This window comes from Chiloscyllium plagiosum, unplaced genomic scaffold, assembly GCF_037043375.1.
Source record: "Chiloscyllium plagiosum isolate Xiang-an unplaced genomic scaffold, Cpla_swu_hap1 HiC_scaffold_37, whole genome shotgun sequence".
Classification (NCBI taxonomy): Eukaryota; Metazoa; Chordata; class Chondrichthyes; order Orectolobiformes; family Hemiscylliidae; genus Chiloscyllium; species Chiloscyllium plagiosum.
In genome coordinates this window covers 41,258,369-41,274,755 of record NW_028270175.1, presented here as the reverse complement: position 1 = coordinate 41,274,755, position 16,387 = coordinate 41,258,369, and the positions used below count along the sequence as shown (strand labels likewise).

Genomic DNA, 16,387 nt, shown 5'->3' with positions numbered 1-16,387 from the left:
AGAACTCTTTAGAAATACTTAGATACACTGGCAGTGCTAAGGCATACAGACGATGGAAGAGTGCTGAAAAACAATAGTTAGGTGGCTGTTTTTGGTGGGTGTTGATATGATGAGCCAATAGGGTCTTTTTTTAAAAAAAAGTGCTGTAGACCTGCATGACTATGACAAACTACTTGGAGTTGCATATGAAGTTCCACAATCTACAGGGCAAAGACTAAGGTCAACGTCTTATGCTGAATATCCAATTCTGTGGTATAAATGTCAATCATCTGAGGTTCCACAAAATGGCAGCTTGAGTTTAATCCAGAGAAATGTCACATGATACATTTATATCAGTGTATTTGGAGGAGGGGGTGTGTTTAAGAGAGATGGATAAGGCAAATTTTTCACACAAATTGGGGTGAGTGCCGAGAGGTGGTGGTGGAAGCAGACACAGTAGCAGCATTCAAGGAACGCCTGGATAAATACATGAATAGGAAAGGAGTAAAGATACAAATCCTGTAAGTGACGACAGCTTTAGGGCAAAATGTTTTGGTGCAGGCTTAGAGAGTCAAAAAGTCTCTTCCTGGGCTGTATTGTTTTTTGTTCATTCAGAGCATTCATAAAATCGGGAACATTTCTAGCAAGTTGTCTCTGATCTCTCTTCGACACCAACGCTCAGTTAGGCCAACAATGACATTTTAAATGCAAGGGAATGTGGGGCAAATCGATCCTCATAATTTAACCCTTTTAGTCCCTAGAATTCCAGGTGAATCTCCTGAAGTCAATTGGTCTGTACTGAGATGCAGTGAGGCCTGATCAATGCTTCATAAAACTGGCAATTGTTCTTGAGGGGGCTGAAATACAAGGTTAAGATGAAGATTCCATTAGTTTACTATAAAACTCTTTCTAATTGCATCCTTGCCTTTAGCAGTTTGTAGACAGGAACACAACAATCAAGTCTGTCCCCATTTAAAAAATAATCCAGTTTCTCTTTCTTGGATAAAAGTGAATTTCCCCTCATTTCGGTATACTGACTTCCATTTTGAGTTTGCCTGCTCATTTTATCTATCCTTTTCAGCTGTAACCTCCTAACTACAGAACTTTATACTTCATGTGGAGGAATAAGAAGAACAAAGAAAATTACAGCACAGGAACAGACCCTTGAGCATTCCAAGCCAGCGCTGATCCAGATCCTCTATCTAAACTTGTCACCTATTTCCTCAGCCTTTTGGTCCCTGCCCATTCATGTGTGTATCCAAGTGCATCTTGAATGATGCTATCATGCCTGACTCTACCACCTCCGCTGGCAACACATTCCAGGCACCTAACACCCTCTGCATAAAGATCTTTCCATGCATATCTCCCTTAAACTTTTCCTCCCCCACTGTGAACTCATGACCTCTAGTAATTGAGTCCTCCACTCTGGGAAAAAGCTTCTTGCTATCCACCCTGTTAATACCTCAGGGTTTTGTAGATCTCAATCAGGTCCTCCCTCAACCTCTGTCTTTTTCATGAAAATAATCCTAATCTCCTCAACCTCTCTTCATCACTAGCACCCTCCATACCAGGCAGCATCCTGGTTAACCTCCTCTGCACCCTCTCCAAAGCATCCACATCCTTTTGGTAATGTGGTGACCAGAACTGTACGCAGTATTTCAAATGTGGCCAAACCAAAGTTCTATACATCTGTAACATAACCAGCCAACTCTTGTACTCAATAGCCCATCCGATAAAGCCCTACCTGCCAACGTAGTTAACTCAGCCACATTAGGGAGATTTAAACAATCCTTGCATAAGCACATGAATGATGGGATAATGTGGCGGGTGAGCTTAGATTAGTTCATGGGTCGGCAGAACATTGAGGGCCGAAGGGCCTGTTCTGCATTGTATTGTTCTATGTTCTATGAAAGAATGCTGTATGCTTTCTTGACCACTATCAATCTGCGTTACTACCTTCAGGATACAATGGACCTGAACACCTAGATCTCTCTGTACATCAGTTTTCCCCAGGGCTTTTCCATTTACCATATTATTCACTCTTGAAATGGATCTTCCAAAACACCACACATTTGCCCAGATTGAACTCCATCTGCCATTTCTCCACACAACTCTCCAATCGATCTATATTCTGCTGCATTCTCTCACAGTCCCCTTTGCTATTTGTTACTCCACTAATCTTAGTGTCATCTGCAAACTTGCTAATCAGACCCCCTATACCTTCCTCCAGATCATTCACATATAACACAAACAGTGGTCCCAGCACAGATCCATGTGGAACATCACTGGTCACAGCTCTCCATTTTGAGAAACTTCCTTCCATTACTATTCTCTGTCATCTCGGGCTGTCCAGTCAGTTCTCTATCCATCTAGCTAGTACATCCTGGACCTCGTGTGACTTTACTTTTTCCATCAGTCTACCAAGGGGCATCTTATCAAATGCCTTACTGAGGTCCATGTATATGGCATCTACAGTCCTTCCATCAACCAACTTTGGTCACTTCCTCAAAATAATTCTATTAAGTTGGTAAGACATGACCTTCCCTGCACAAACCCGTGCTGCCTATCACTGATAAGCCCATTTACTTCCAAATTTAAATAGATACTATCCCTCAGTATCTTCTCTAGCAGCTTCCCTACCATTGACGTCAGGCTCACCGGTCTATAATTACCTGGATTATCCCTGCTACCTTTCTTAAACAAGGGGACAACATTAGCAATTCTCCAGTCCTCTGGGATTGGAGCAGCTATTAACTTGAATACAAAACCTTCTGATCTTTTATCCAAGACATTGACTTAATCTTTGCAATAAATTGTAATAATCTTTGTAAAGTTTGCAATATGAATCCAAGGCAAACACCACATGTTCCATCCAGTCAATCATATGCCATACGATCTATCCCTACCATCAACTGCCTCCCAACCAGTTACCAACCCCATGCTGCACTTACCCTGGAGACTGTGCGTTTTCGTTGTTACCGATAATCTTCAGTGTGGAACCTGATCGTAATACACCTTCCAACAGTCAACAAAGGCAACACGCATAAACATTGTCATATTACTAGGATAATGACCTCCATGAAATTTATGTTAGTTCAATAAACATTAGCCATCCTTCCCAAGCTGACACTAGCTGTTCTGTTCATTTTTGTCGATTTACTCCGTCTATTTACCAATGTCAGATGCAGTAATTCCCAACAACTGGCCTCAAACTCAGATCTGCACTTTCCTGGTCTGCTTCTCTCTCAAATAATGGAGCAATTTGATATTCCAAAGCTACTCCTTTGGAATATCAAATTGCTCCATTATTTGAGAGAGAAGCAGACCAGGAAAGTGCAGATCTGAGTTTGAGGCCAGTTGTTGGGAATTACTGCATCTGACATTGGTAAATAGACGGAGTAAATCGACAAAAATGAACAGAACAGCTAGTGTTCCAAAGCTACTCCTTTGGAATATTGCTTCTGTAACAAATGTCTCCCTAATTTAATTACCTATTTGCTTCTACTGAACTGGGGCAGAATCCATAAGCTGTTGGAGTGGTATTTATCCTCATTATTTTCCGTTATTTACCATTGCTTTACATTAACTCAGTAAGTTCCTCCGTTTACCTTGTATCACTGGGGGTTGGCCTCTTATTCAGAGTGAGAATGGATATAAAACAAAACTTGGTATTTTTGTTCTTCTTCATTCTGGAGTGGGTTAAGAGTGTGTCAGGGAAGGCTAGCATTTGTTGCATTTCTCCAATTGCCCTTGAACTGAATGACATGCTGAGCTATTTCAGAGACCGGTTAAGAACCAATGACATTGCTGAGAGTCTGGAGATACACACTGGCTACCTGACCTGGACCCAATAGATCTTCTTCCCCCAAGGAAGATTAATGAACATGACTCTTCCATTGCTCCCACCCCCCACTCCCCACCCTCAAACAACAATGGTCAGTGAACTAACTTTTAATTTGTTACATTAAATTTCATTCTGATGAAGGGCTTTTGCCTGAAACGTTGATTTTCCTGCTCCTCAGATGCTGCCTGACCTGCTATGCTTTTCCAGCACCACTCTAATTTAGACCCATAATAAGATTTGAACCCATGCTCCAAGAACATTGGCCAGAGTCTACAATTTGGCATTGCCGCTGATAGATTACCATTAAAATAAATAAATATCACAGAATTCCTAAGTCTGGAAGCAGGCCATTCAGCCCATTGAGTCTACATTGACCTCCAAACAACATCCCACTGAGGCCAACCTCCCCCCATCCTATCCCTGTAACCCTGCATTTCACATGGCTAACCCACAGATCCCTGGACACTACGGAACCATTTAGCATGGCCAATCCACCTAACCTGCACAACTTTGGACTACGGGAGCACTCAGAGGAAACCAGGAAAAGACAGACCAGACGCTGGAATTGAACCCGGGTCCCTGGTGCTGAGGCTGCAGTGCAAACCACTGAGCAACTCTGCTGCCCCATTGTGGCATCATGTATATCACATCTTTCTCCCAATGCCACTCCCTTACCATTGTGATGTTCTTAAAATATTCTTAAAGTCTTTTACCATTAACTATAAACTATTACAAATTATATCAAAGTTATGTGGCACTTAAATTCTTGTGAAAAAAACAAATCCCATAATAAAAATGGACACTTTGAATCTTCATATGGATTAGATCAATCACATTGGCAAAAGTAGCTGTGATTCCAATTTAGAGCGCATCGCGACAATATATTCTGGCACCAACCAGGGAACAGGCTATTTTAGCCCTAGTGATAAGAAAGGAAATAGAATAAATTAATGACCGCACAGTAAACATCATCTTGAAAACATTGATCATAACATTGTCGAATTTGATAGCTACTTTGAGGGTCAATGTTTTGGATCTGAAGCTGACATTCAAAACTTTGATAAAAAGATTGTAAGGATATAGAGAAACTGTGACAGATATTAGGGCAGATATTTGCTCTCTCTCAAAACTCTATTTGAGAAAGACAGATGACAAGAAAGATGCACAACTCAGGAAGTTAAAAGATAGTATGAAATTGAAAGAAACGGCATTCGAGGCTAGTGGAAGAGCAGAAATTTGCAAGCATTTGAAAACCAGCAAAAAAAAACTGCAAAATGTTTACAAGGGGAAAATTAGAATGAGCGCAAACAAGTTAGACATAAAAGAGCAAACAACAATTATATGAAAAGGGAAGCATTAGTAAAAAGTAAGTACTGGTCCCTTCAGCAATTGAAAGTGGGAAATAATCAGAAACAAGGGAATGGCAGAGAATTTGCATTTTGGACCTGTACAAGACACAAAAGCATCCCAAAAACAACAGGAGAAGAAATTCATGGTGCATAAAACATTTAGAATAATGAGCATCAGAGAAAACGTGCAAGGAAAACAATTGGGCTTAAAAGGCTGACACATTCCTGAACCTGATGACCTGCAACACAAGATGTAGTAGAAGCAGGCTATTCAGCCTATTGAATCTACTGTCCTATTCAATAAGATCATAGCTGATGTCATAATCCCAAACTCCACTGTCCTGTCGTTTCCCACAATCCTAGATTCCTTTACTGATTAAAAATCAGTATCAGCCTTGGACATATTTAATTACCCAGCCCCCACAGCCCTCTGTAGAATTCCACAGATTCACCACACTCGAAGATTCCTCCTCATTTGACTTAAATGAGCAATCCCTGTCCTCTGGTTCTTGACTCTCCCTTAAGTGGAAACAACCTTTCCATGTCTAGCATGGCAAATCCTTTAAAGGATATTTCAATAAAGTTGCTTCTCATTCTTCTAAACACCAAACCTACTTACCCAAGAACAGCCTCTCTACACTCAGACCAACCTGATGAGCTGTTCTTTTTTTTCCCTTAGATAAAGGAGACCAGAACAATTCACAGTATTCCAGCGGTGATCTGGCCATTTCATGCATCCTCGAATCTTGTAAGAAACAACTGCAGATATTGGACAATGACTGCAATCATCCAAAATTCCCTAGATTTTACAAGAGATCCCAACAGACCGGAAAACCACTTCTACTGAAGAATCAAGGCAGAGAGAAAGCAGATTTCTCTAGGCCAGCTTGCCTAGCATGTGTTATTAGGGAACTATTGGAAACATTGAAGTACATGATTAAGTGAGGTATGCAGGACATTCTGAACATCCTGACCCTGCTGAATTGAGAGGATTGTAAATCATGCAAATTACTTATCGTAGAATTCCCAGCCTCTTGCCTGATCTTGTAGTCATGGTGCTTATACAGCTGGTCCAGTTGAGTTTCTAACCAATGGTGGCAATGATGATGCCATTAATCATTCTGATTCAGGAATTGAACATTTCAGTCATCCCTTATCAAACACAAATTATACAACAATTATAATACAACCATTTGTAACTATTGACATCAAGGCAATAATTGTACTCCTATAATGTGCAACACTACTGTGATAATGAACTTTGAAACAAAAAAAAGCTATCCACAAACCTCACGTAATTGCCACAATGAATGCAATAGGCAGCCCCCGCTCACATACTCCAGAAAGATGTAGAGGGGTAGTTTCTCTGTCCTGCAGCCCAGCAGTTTCACAATGGAATCATGGTTACAAACTTTCATGTGGAACTTCACAAAGTCCAAGTATTCCAAAATCTCCTTTGCATTTGCATTGTCTAGAGAAAATGAGACAAACATGAAACTCAGGTTTGTAGATTGCGAATAGCATGTGTTGCCAGAAATGGAAGGGAAAACATAGGACAATCATTACCTCTCACTGACTTCTATAGCATTGGAAAATACCACTAGAGCATACAGCATCCTTGTGTGGTCAGGACAGGTTTTTCTGGCCTCCCAAAAAGACAAGTTTCTGACTGTAATGGATTGTCTCTTGGCAGATGGTGCAAAGCGTCAACGGATTTCAGCCTGGCAGAAAACCCAGGGTGGATTCTAGGATCAGATCCTGGTTGTTATGGGATATGAAGGCCATATAAGGAGGGAGTGCAAACCAAACTCAGGAACAGGAAATCCTGCAATAAGAGTTAGAGTTGGGCAGTAATTGGTTCAATCTTAGCTGCTCACCTGTCTGGTTTACACTGGGCTTGTCATAGGGTTAAGATCAGCCTCATTGAAAAGTGAGGTTGCAGCTCCCTCTGCTGACACCCATAATTCAACTCCAGAGTAATACCCTCACGAGAAAAACAATTTCTGTCTCTTAACTGAGCAACAGCAGTGCAAAATCAAAGATCATCGAGCCTTGTGTCCTTGTAAAAATAAATGAATACATTTTTATATTACATTATTGTAGTATGGTATTGATGGCCTGAACAGCCTCATAATGTAATGGAATCTGCAGCAAAACATCCAAGCAGAGGCAGAAGCACCTTTGCCTTCAACTCAGCATCAATACATACGGACGGTTTAATCAAAAAGACAGGTTTTTTAAAAAATTGTCTTCAAAGCAAGAGAGGGGGAAGGGGGGTGACAGGAAGTTCAACAAAACTCTGCCTTGACAGCGAAAGATACACTCACCAATGGCTGAGGAAATCACGGTCGCACCAAGTGCCAGAGTTGAAGGAATACAAGGTTCTCAAAAGATGGTATGATATTGCAAAGATAAAAAGGAGCGAGGTTGCGGAATTTAAAATAAAAAAAAGTGTGACAGAACCAGAGGCCAGTGTGATTCAGTGTCACAGGGATAACAAGTAAATGAGACTTGGTACAAACTGAAATGTTGGGCAGAGAGTTTTGTATACACTTAAGATACTGGAAGTATCCACGGGCACAAACCATTCAACCAAATTCCGGGCTGACATCAAGTAAAACTTTTGATATCACTTGCTTGTAAAGCTGACCAATACAAATTCAGCAAACAATAGAACATGACATGCCTTTACTGTCACAAAAGGACCTTCAGACTTGCAAGAAAAAGATCATGACCACTCTGTTCCACATCAGCACGAGTTCAAAGGTCAGATCACCCTTCCCTCCCACTTGCGAAGCTGAGAGGTGGCCTGAAACACAATTAATGTCTCCCAGGAAACCAGCCCATTTCTCTCAAAAATACTCATTAATGTCTACGCAGGATCAGGTTGGACTACAGCAAGGATGTGACCTCAAGATAATTTCAGATCCTTTCCAGAGCGAGTGTTACCATGCTGATCAGAATCTGGATTCATTAGTTTGCAATTCACCTGTACCCGAATAAATTCCAAGTAACTCAAAAATTATTACAGAAAAGAATCAAAACTCTCAGCCCCAAAATCAAAGCGAGACTAAGAAATAATTTCAAGATTATTATGCATATGCAATGCCCCACCTCCCATTAACCCACATCTGAATACCCCAAGCCCGTCCCCCTTACCCCTGTGCCACTCCCTAAGTACACTGATTCCTTATGAAAACGTATGTAACTGGTGATTCAGATGAAGCAATGGATTTCAACTCATGTTGTTTACACTTAAGATGCACACCACTGGGGAGTTAACAAATACATCTGCAGCAAAACAAAGCATACAGCGACGACCTTTCAACAGAATTGACTGATTTATCAAAGTACATTTTGCCACAGCGTACTTTAACATATCCAACGTTTAGAGTTTTTGCTGGTGAACTTTATGAACAAGAGTGGGCCATTCAGCCCTTCTAGCCTGCTCCACCGTTCAATAAGATCATGGCTGATCTGGTTGTAACTCCACCTCTACATTCCTGTATATCCTCGATAAGCTTTCATCCATTCACTGTCGGCTTGTGCAGGTGGTAGCAATGAAGTGTGTTGACCTAGAAATTAATGTCCTATACAAACCACACCAAGCTGGCATAACTGCAAGAGTTGTTCCTTTTTAAAAAAGATTTCAGAAATGGACTTTTATGGCTGGACATTCCCCTTGAGGTGAGAATGATGATCCGTATTTCCTGCTCAAAGTGGTCAATGATGTCATCATCATGTGATCACAATCTTAAAGTGACAGCCCACCATATGTACACATCTTTTACAGCAGACATTCCTGCACTGAAACCATTTACAGTAATTAGTCGTATACAGTCAGTAGGCAAGACATTCTAGAGGATGTTGATTCCAGTGTGATTGTTGGCACACCCACATTGTTTATATTTCTAGTTGCTTTTAATCTCTGGTGTCCTAGGTATGCTAAGAGCATCATTTGTCAGTCTTTTCCTGAGCTGACAGCATGTTTGGAGATTTGCACAATGTCATTTTATCTCCTCCACGAAGGTAGTGTCTCCCACAGATGCTTCAGTTACTATTCTGTCCTCATGTATATCCAGGTCTCTATTTGGCAGTTATTTGACAATCTTAGGTTAATGTTGTCTCTGGCACATTCATTTTTACTCCCAAGAGTTGATATGCATATCTGCACCATTCTACATCTGCACAATGTAGGAGTCAACCAACCAATGGTTGGTACTCACATCTCCCGAATGGTGCAATTCCTCACTAACACTTCTTGACATTTTGGAAAGTATGGCATTTTGCCTTGTTCTCTTATTGTTCACAGGAATCAACAGAATCAGGTTTTCAATATCTATCGTCATGTGTGGTTTTGTCAAATCAGATATTGTGCTCAACCGATATTTTAAAATGAGTAGTGCCAGAGAACTCAGTTATCGAGTGGGCTGTGGTTTGGCCCATTCACAAAAAATGTTTTGTTGCCTGAATAAACCTTTCAGCTAAATCACTGATTGCTGGATGATGAGGAGCTGATCCAATATATTGAATTCTGTTCTGCTTTAGATAGTCTATCAACTCTTCTGACACAAGCCATGGACTATTATCACTCACAAGTGGTGATAACTAAACCTTGTAAAGATCTTCCCCACTCTTTTAATTGTTGTGCCAGAAAATGTCATCTTTGTGGTCTACATGCATCTGGAAACTGGGGAGGAGATATGCAGAGCATGATGTACAAATATTTTAAGCACTACCACATTTCATATCGTCTAAAACAAGATTATAAAGTCATAGAGATGTACAACACAGAAACAGACTCTTCAGTCCAACTTGTCCATGCTGACCAGATATCAGAAATTAATCTACTCTTATTTGCCAGCTTTTGCCCATATCCCATTAAACTCTACCGATTCACATACCCATCCAGATGCCTCTTGAATATTGTAATTGTACCAGTCTCCACCATTTCCTCTGGTAGCGCATTCCATACACGCACCACCTCAGCTATAAAGTTGCCCGTCGGGTCCCTTTTAAATCTGTCCCCTATCACTTTAAGCCTATGCCCTCTAGCTTTAGACTCCCCTATCCTAGGAAAATGACCTTGCCTATTTACCCTACCCAAACCTCTCATGATTTTATAAACCTCTACAAGGTCACCCCTCAGTCTCCAATGCTTCAGGGAAAACAACCCCAGCCTCTCCAGAGAGCTCAACTTCCTTGTAAATCATTTCTGCATCCTTTCAATGTTAACATCTTTCCTACCACAGGGAGACCAGAATTGAATGCAGTATTACAAAAGTGACCTAAACAATGCCCTGTACAGCCACAACATACATCCCACTCCTATAGTCAATGCACTGGCCAATAAAAGCAAGTGTACCAAATGCCTTCTTCACCAGCCTGTCTACCTGCAACTCCACCTTCAAGCAACGAGTAACCTGCACTCCAAGGTCTCTTTGTTCAGCCACACTAAGTGTACAGTCCTGCCCTGATTTGCCTTTCCAAAAAGGTATTCCTAATGCAGCCCTTTTCCTTCTGGATCTCTGCCCCAGCTCAAGCCATTGCCCTCCATGGACAGTCCTCATTACTCAGGGTGAGCAGGTGATGAGCCTCTTCTGTGCTGGTCATCTCTTACCTGCAGTGAATTCCTCTTTCTTCCCCATTGCTGACTGTATCTGTTTTGTTTCAGCAATGATATCTTTTGATTTATTTTCTCTTTATCAAAGTGCCTCTAGGATCTGCAGTAAGGATTCAATTTGTTTTTAACAATAAGTGGCTTGATCCAGTGGATTGCAATGCATGTGGCCAGTTTACGTCTTAAGTTATATTTGGAGGAAGACTAGGAGTTCAAAGTGTTAAACAGCGAGGGCTTTATTATGAAGATGTTTACTCAAAAGGGACCAAAGTTAGACCCAGCTGTTTCCTGCCCAAAATGGCCAAGGATATCATTGTCACATGACCAGATTTTTAAAAAGTGACAGTCCACCATATCTATACAAATACGCAATATTACAATCCTACCTCCTACCTGGCAATATTTGACCACCATCTTTTTACTGGGCTGGCAAAGATATAACGAAGTCACCACTACAATTTCCTGAAGCACGTAAAATGGGAGTGGAAGTGGGCGATGCTGTGATAGATCTGTTGTAGACATTCTAACCAATCACTGGGACATAGGGCAGTTCCACACATTAGAGTTAGGTATCCCAGGGATTATTGTTTCCCCTATTTCAAAGGCTCCATAGATGGCTAAACTGTCAATTGATTTAATCATCAAGTAGAGGGTCCAATTCATACGTTAAACCTGAACCTTCATACTACTGAACATAAAAGAACATGTCATCCACTGGAGAAAGCACTCTATTGCATCTGAATGCAGTCACAATTTTTTTAAAAATTAGAATTAAAAATCTACAATGACCAGTTGTTGGAAAAACACGTATGGCTAACTCCTATCTTCACTTGGTCAGGCCCATATTAATTGTTGACTCTCAACTACCCTCTGAAATGATCTAGCAAGCCACTCAGTTCGAGGGCGAGGGACAGGCAATAATGCTGCTCAGCCAGAGGCACACATGTCCCACAATTCCCAATGTCAGTTTGAGAGTGCATCTGGATGGAACTGGTCATGCTTATCATCGAAGTTACAACAGGAGCCAGTTGGCACAAGGTTGCAATTTTGGCATTCTGGGTCCCTCACACCTGTGTCCAATCACTACACATCTGTCCCATGCTGTGACAGCAAAACCCAACTTATATCATTCACCGCACATCTCTCTAGAACCAGTAACATTAAACACTGCCAAAGCTTACTACTATGTTTTTAATTCGATGTAGAAATTCTTCAATGATGAGTCCTTAACCCTACAGCATTAGACAACTGAAACTGAGCAATAGTAAAATCCAGAATATCAAAGTTTGCATTTCACTTTGAATATTCCAGTTGAATGTGCAATATTGGGCAAGAGCTACAGCTGGCCAAGAATGTTAGGTTCTAGAAGGAGAATGTTGACCACGCCTGTAATTTGAAAAAATGAAGTTAAGCAAATATATAAAAGGATTGTTCTGATGCAATCCACAATATACTGCTATTGGTAAGGATTTGGTTTTCAAGAGTTACTTATCCCACTGTTAAAGGCTGTAAATGAGTAGGGTTGACTCATTTAATAAAAAGAGCACATGATGAATTGAAAGGGTTCTGATCTCAGTCGATGGTACTGTTACACAAGTCACATTCCAGAATGAAATCTGGGATAATAGATCATTTTTCTGTTTGAGTTCTTCAGTATGGTTGGTCACCACTATGGTATTCACATGAGGCTGCAGATTTTCATTAACTGCTGCACAAAATGTTGTTACGCAAAAGAAAAAACAAACAAACCTGGCTAAATATAGAACTGGCAAGATCTTAATTACACAGAACAAAGTCTCAACCTATTTCCTGACACTACTCATTACAGAGACAGAAATCCAGAGAAATTGCACACCCATCCCTGCCCTTAAATTTCTAATTAACTGATTCCGAGTAGTTTCTTAGTCATGAACTGTGGAAACAAGTTGATACATTTGTGCCAAGTCTGACATAAACTTTTCCAAAGTCTGAGAGCCTAAACTTTCTCAGTTCTAATAATATGCAGATTTCTAACCACATTCTCCTGGCTTGCAAGTTTCACAATTGAACCCCTTATGCAGAGGTGCCATTGTTCCCAGAATTCCTTTTAAAAGAGAAACTAAATTTGCTTCTGAACTGAACCAGTGTATGCTGAACAAAATTAAAAGCAATGCTAACGGTCTTACATGTTTACCCCGTCAAAAACAATAATATAAACACATTTCCACAAACACCGCAGTGGTCTGCAGTCAACAGCTTTATGACAAATGCTGGATTTTAAGTCATTGGTCCAGAAGGAGACTCTGAACTTTCTTTTTGTTTTTAAGAAAAGCAATCCCTCCACAGACAGTAAAATTCCAAATGTGATGCTTATACTCTTTCATCCAAAAAGCATTAAGGATCATTCATCACCTACCATGGAGAGATTTGAATACAGCTTTCACTTCTCCAGACCCATCTGTGGAGAGGATGTTAGCCTTGTATATTGGTCCATAAGTTCCACTCTGCATATATTCCAAATTCCCAGTCATATTTTCCGGTGGGATCTCCCATCGTTGGAAAGAGGGATCCCTGGCTGCCAGAATCTGTTCTGTTGCATTTGTCATCGATTCGTATTCATTCTCCAACCGTTTTTCAGGATTGGGTTTATCTACAAAAGATTCATGACCAGAAACTACAATTACTCAAAACAAAAAGTTAAACCAGCTGTACGTGAAGACAGCACACAGTAAATCGATCCGTTTGAAGCTGTGGGTGGTGTATGAATCTACAATAATGCCTAGAACAGAACCACAGGATGAGCAAAGGGTTTGGAATGTTTCAGATTCTGAAAGCCCAAAACCAAAGGAGAAAATGAGCGTGATTTGAAAGAGACAGAATACAATCATACAAAGCAGCAATCAGGTTGCTCAGGATAATATTCCCAATGGAGGACCTCACATTATATAGAGTTGCCAACCCTCCAGGATTGGTCTGGAGTCTCTGGGAATTGAAGCTTAATCTCTAGGTGTTGCTGTGTGCTACCCTGGAGAAAAATCACATGGATCTTTGATAAAAGACTGGGTGGGGGGGGGGGGGAAGGGTGTTTATCAGTTTCTTTGCACAGTCTTCTGTACCAGATGTAACAAATATTGAAAATGGAGATGAAACAAAGACTGTTTTGACTGATGTTCAAGCACTATCCAATTGGGTAATGAACATTTTCGCTTTCTAATCGGTGTCGGAACACAATGGGTCGTAAGGATGGCTGATGATTGGCTGAAGTCATGTGAGGAATTCTCCTGGAATATATTTAAGAAGAGTTGGCAACCCTAATTCACAACCAAGCAGGTTCTATCAGTATGTTTCAGACTATCTGAAAAAGACAGTAAAAATAAAAACTGGTCTGATTTGCCCCACACGGCATTTGATGATGTGGTGATAAGGTGCCTCTCATGCCCCTGAACCACAATGCTAACGGAGTTAGAACACAGAACTGTGCAGCACAGGAACAGGCCCTTTGGCCCACGATATTGTGCCGAACATGACGCCAAATTAAACTAATCCCTTCTGCCTATCCATGATCCATATCCCTCCTTCCATATTCACGTGCTTATCCAAAAGTCCCTATTGTAATTGCTTCCACTACCACCCTGGCAGCACGTTCCAGACTCCTACCACAGTGTAAAAACAATTGCCCCCGACATGTCCTTTGAAGATTCCCCTCTTAGCTTGTATACCTGCCCCTGGTTTTAGAGATTTGAACTCTGTGGTTGTGTTATTTTAAATGGAAGGTACAGTTACAGTTAAATTACAGACTGCTTTTGCACCATCCATCATGAGGACAACGTTCATGTGCATACCCTGCTCTGCCTCCACCTTCTGCAGCAGTTTCATGTTCCCCAAAGTTCCTTCCAGGCACCTTACAAAACTTAATAGGAAGAGATATCAGAAGAATTTCAGTTTATAAAACATCCAAGGATAAACCTAGGAAAATGAAGCAGCTAATTTGGCCACTAGGGACCTCTCTTACCCTCACTCTTCTTCAAAATACTGGTGTAAAATTTAATGTCCACCCTGAAAAGGAAGGTAATATCTCATCTGAAAGTACAACAGCAGCAACTTGGGTAATGCTGCACTCTGAGCCCTGACTGGCTCAGCAGTCAAAAGACAGGTTCAAGGCTTCAGAATGGGACTTAAACCAACAAACCGACAACTGACACAGAGAAAACAGTGTTCTATCCTCAAGCCACAGGTGATAATTGTCAGATCAAGGACTGCTAAAATTTCTGCCAGCTTAATATTGGCAAAACTCCAACCATTCCCTTCAGCTCTGTAAACATCTTCAGCCTAAGCTCCATCTAGCTTTACAGAAAGTCAGTTTCATATTAACAACCTGAACTCAAGTGGGGTAGGTTGTGAGAACAGCTCACACATCTTCAGAATGTGAGCGCTGTTGGTGCAATGCAAAGCCTGCTCCTCAGTCAGGATAAGAAAATTAGCCAGAGGTTATGGGATTGCCTGTTTAACAGAACTATTACTCAGAAGTTCATAAGACCAGCAATTGCCAAGTTATGGAGTGGGAGGAATAACCCAGTCCAGACACAAAGTACCTTTAACCACTCTTCTTTATTCAAGTATATGCAGAGGAGCCAAAAGGACAGAGCCACGTCATTCCTCAGACTCGCAGAAAAACAGTTACAGTATATTATATGGCAGCAAGGAGTGACAGGTTAAAGTGTTCAGCATGAGCCAGTTACACAAGGGTTACATCGGAGAGAACACCATATCCTTTGTGGTCAGGGTCTACCCACTCTCTGTACTCATTAATCCTTTTTCAGCTGACTGATCTCGGAGACTGCAAACAAACAACTCCTTATCGGGAGTTGCCTTATTGAGTCAGAATCATGCAGCATGGAAGCAGACCCTTCCCTCCAACCAGTCCATGCCAAACATAATCCCAACCTGCCTGCTCCTGATCCAACTCCCTTCAAACCCTTCCTATTCATAGTCAAAAATCACACAACACCAGTTTATAGTCCAACAGGTTTAATTGGAAGCACACTAGCTTTCGGAGCATCGCTCCTTCATCAACTGATAGCGGAGGACTCAATCCTAAGACACAGAATTTATAGCAAAAATTTACAGTGTGATGTAACTGAAATTATACATTGAAAAATACCTTGATTGTCTGTTGAGTCTTTCATCTGTTTGAATACCATGGCAGTTTCACTTCTTTCATGTGTAAATCACAAAATGTTTTTTTTTAAAAACGTTACATATTCAGGTTAGCTGTAACAATGGGTGATAGCTAGACAATATGTTGAAGGTGTTAGCCCTGTGTTCTCCATCTATGCCATGATGTTTAAATTGATTCTAATCTAAAAACATCATGGCATAGACAGAGAACACAGGGGGCTAAAACCGTCAACATATTGTCTAGCTATCACCTATTGTTACAGCCAACCTGAGAATACAACTTTTAAAAAAAGGTTTTGTGGGGGTATCTAAGATGGCAGCGATCTGAGAAGATCACACTGCAGAGCTTCACATCGCAGCAGGAGCAGGACAGTTCTTTAACCCACCCAACCCAGGTCATCAGGATTTCTTGGGGCGCTGGAAAGATTGTGGAGCCCC

The 16,387-nt window shown here is 41.0% G+C and overlaps 1 protein-coding gene across 3 annotated transcripts in view; it reads right to left on the bottom strand.

Annotated features, from left to right (window-relative positions):
* LOC122540180 (tyrosine-protein kinase STYK1) overlaps positions 1–16,387 on the bottom strand; it is a 112,486-nt gene that overhangs the window by 35,281 nt on the left and 60,818 nt on the right. For all 3 annotated transcript variants that reach the window (XM_043675524.2, XM_043675522.2, XM_087980647.1), the window contains 2 exons: positions 13,188–13,421; positions 6,462–6,643 (listed from right to left, as the gene is read on the bottom strand). In XM_043675524.2, the coding sequence (XP_043531459.2) occupies positions 6,462–6,643; positions 13,188–13,421 (416 nt within the window). The remainder of the gene's footprint in view (positions 1–6,461; positions 6,644–13,187; positions 13,422–16,387) is intronic.